The sequence below is a fragment of the Mandrillus leucophaeus genome, unplaced genomic scaffold (assembly GCF_000951045.1).
Source record: "Mandrillus leucophaeus isolate KB7577 unplaced genomic scaffold, Mleu.le_1.0 Scaffold10, whole genome shotgun sequence".
NCBI classification, from domain to species: Eukaryota; Metazoa; Chordata; class Mammalia; order Primates; family Cercopithecidae; genus Mandrillus; species Mandrillus leucophaeus.
Window position 1 is genome coordinate 3,650,197 of NW_012098098.1, and position 2,779 is coordinate 3,652,975.

A 2,779-nucleotide genomic window follows, 5' to 3' on the forward strand; every position below is an offset into this window, starting at 1 on the left:
GCTCGGCGGCGGCTTGGCCGCCCTCGGCCTCCGCGGCACTCAACAGCGGCGCCTCTTACATCAAGCAGCAGCCCCTGTCCCCCTGTAACCCCGCGGCCAACCCCCTGTCCGGCAGCCTCTCCACGCATTCCCTGGAGCAGCCGTATCTGCATCAGAACAGCCACAACGCCCCAGCCGAGCTGCAAGGTGAGTGGGGAGGCCGAGGGCGTCCTGGTCCCCGGGAAGTCGAATCTGAGTGGCAGCGGGACCCAGCCAGGGGCGAGCCCCTGCACTTCTGTGGTCGGAACCCCAAGGCTGAGGGGAGGCACCAGCTCCCCAAGGTGCCTCTTTGCCCGACCTCTCCCCCTGTGAAGAGTGACTACCTTTCTTGAGCCTAGTTTGGGCCAATCTGTTTCTCTTTCTGTTCCAACTCCAGCTGCCGGCTGCTCCAGGCCTGACCAGGTAGGCCGGTCCTTAGCAAGATTTCCCAGCCCCCAGTGCCCTAAAGTCCTTTTGTGTCCCTTAAGTCCCTTTACACTTTGGAAAGGTCCTGGGATGGACCTAAGGCTCCCAGCCCTGGCCAGATGGCCCTCCCTCCCCCGGGGGTGGCCCTCACATTGCCTGGAGAGCTGCCTCTGCTTGGGGCTGGGCAGAACGGAAGAGTTAGGCCCAAAGCCGCTGGGCCAGCGCTCAGAGGCTCAGCCCCGGCCTTCAGGGGACCGGGTTTGGCAGAGCCACAGCTGAGTCCAGGGGCATTTTGTGGTGAGGGAGGCAGGGCGGTGCGTGGCCAGGCCCCAGAGGGTCAGAGCTGCAGGCTGGGCCATGGGGGCTCCATTTTTTTTAGGATCCAAGTTTTCAGGCCTCCACACCCTCAACACCCCTGATACCCCAACACCCCAAACATACAGAAGCATCTGCCAAGGGAGATGCGGCAGCCTCGCCTCCTGATTCTGCCCCAGGTTCCCCGCAGCCTGCAGGCCCAGCTCTGGTAAAAGCTGGAGTGAGCTCGCCAGGGCCCATCCAGGGTCAGCTGTCAGCAACCCCAGGAGGCAGGAGGCAGGAGGCAGGAGGCAGGAGGCAGGCCTGGAGGCCTTAGGCAGCCTATCCGTGGCGGACTTCTCCGCTCCGGGGCCTGTTCTCTGGAGAAGCTGCTTCTCACCCCTGCTGCTGGCCTGGTCTGGCTCCGCACTGGCCTCTCCTTCCACCCGGCCGGCAGTGGGAGCCTCTGAGGTCGGCGGGGGGCGGGGGAGGGGGCTGCCCTGGCGGTGACGGCCGTGAGAGTTAGGGGCCCTCCACTTAGCCTCCCTCACCACTTCCCCCTGGGCCCCTGCACGGGGTCCGAGGCTGGACAGGCACGCAGCAGGCAGGCACTGCGGGGAGCGAGGCCGTGGCAAGTGTACTGGAGTCTTTTCCTTGGGTGCGCAGCAGGAAGGCCGGGAGGAGGGCGGGTAGGCCGCCGTGCTCCGGAGCCAGGCTGGCAGGCCTTGTGCGCCCCAGGAGCGCTGCTCCTCCGCCTGAACTCTGAGCCACCGTGGCTAACTCTTCTGCTCCCCCAACCCCTCCTGTCGCCTCGCCTTGCAGGCATCCCGCGGTATCACTCGCAGTCGCCCAGCATGTGTGATCGAAAGGAGTTTGTCTTCTCTTTCAACGCCATGGCGTCCTCTTCCATGCACTCGGCCGGCGGGGGTTCCTACTATCACCAGCAGGTCACCTACCAAGACATCAAGCCTTGCGTGATGTGAGGCTGCCGCCGCCGGCCCTCCTGGTGCAGGCAGGCGGGTCACAGGGACCCTGGACCGGCACAAGAAACTGCTTTATTCTCGAGGTATAACCGTCGGCAGAAAAAAAGGGTTCCACCCCTCCGCAACAGGAGTATTTGGCAAGGAATCCCCAACGCAAAGACACAGCGCTGCGGTTGGCACCTCCTTCCTCACTCCCTCAAAATTGTTAAGAAATGGTAGTGGTGGGTCTGATCCGACTGCAGCCGTTGGTAGATAAAGGTTTTTGATCCTGTTGAACCCGGCTGAGACGGTGCTGTGCAGGGGAAGGCCTTCCGCATCCACACAGGCATTCTGCTGAGGTCCCCCCTCCTTCCGGCCAATGGCAGAAGGGGAGGAAGATTTTTAGAAGAAAGGCAAACATGTGAGACCAATCATTATCAAATACTTTTATTTTTTGGTTGAGTATTTATCTTTTTATTTTTTATTTTTTTTGAAAGAATGTCTTGGAATACGCAAGTCTCCCTTTAGAGCTGTCTTTTCCGGGGAGCGGGAGGGGACAAGAGCTCGGATCTCCCTCCCGATCTCCCTCCCCACCTCGGAAGTCTCCTCCTTGGACCGCAGGTGGATCTTTGTGCGAACAACTTGCATTTCGGAAGCCACTGTCCGTCTTTAAACAGAAAATTGAAGGAGCCACGAAGCAAGCGGCCGTCCGGGCGTCTGCCTCCGTCCCCTTCCACGTTCCTCTTCTTCCTTCGCTTCAGCCTTTTCTGTTATGTTTTGTCTTGAATTTTATTTAGACTTTTTCAGTGAGTATTTTTCTCTCTCCCAACCTCTACTGTAAACTTTCTGGTCCGAGAACGAGCCGAACACAGCGCGACGCAGGGACTAGGACGGCCCGGTGACCGCGCGGATTCAGGATTGCGGGGACGCAGAAAGGTTAAGGCACTTTTAAAAACTATAGCAAGGCTCCTGTTTATTTATTCTACTTTCTTTCCCTAATAACCAAAACACCGCGTAGGCTCCTCCGTTTATCAGTATTAATGGTGTAACTTGTTGGCAATATTTGCCGTGTAGAATTT

At 59.2% G+C, this 2,779-nt stretch overlaps 1 protein-coding gene across 1 annotated transcript in view; it reads left to right on the forward strand.

Annotated features, from left to right (window-relative positions):
* FOXF1 (forkhead box F1) overlaps positions 1 to 2,238 on the forward strand; it is a 4,318-nt gene extending 2,080 nt beyond the window's left edge. The window contains exons 2-3 of the mRNA XM_011972317.1: positions 47 to 186; positions 1,561 to 2,238. Of these exons, the coding sequence (XP_011827707.1) occupies positions 47 to 186; positions 1,561 to 1,721 (301 nt within the window). The 3' untranslated portion in view covers positions 1,722 to 2,238. The remainder of the gene's footprint in view (positions 1 to 46; positions 187 to 1,560) is intronic.
* The last annotated feature ends 541 nt before the right edge of the window (positions 2,239 to 2,779 follow it).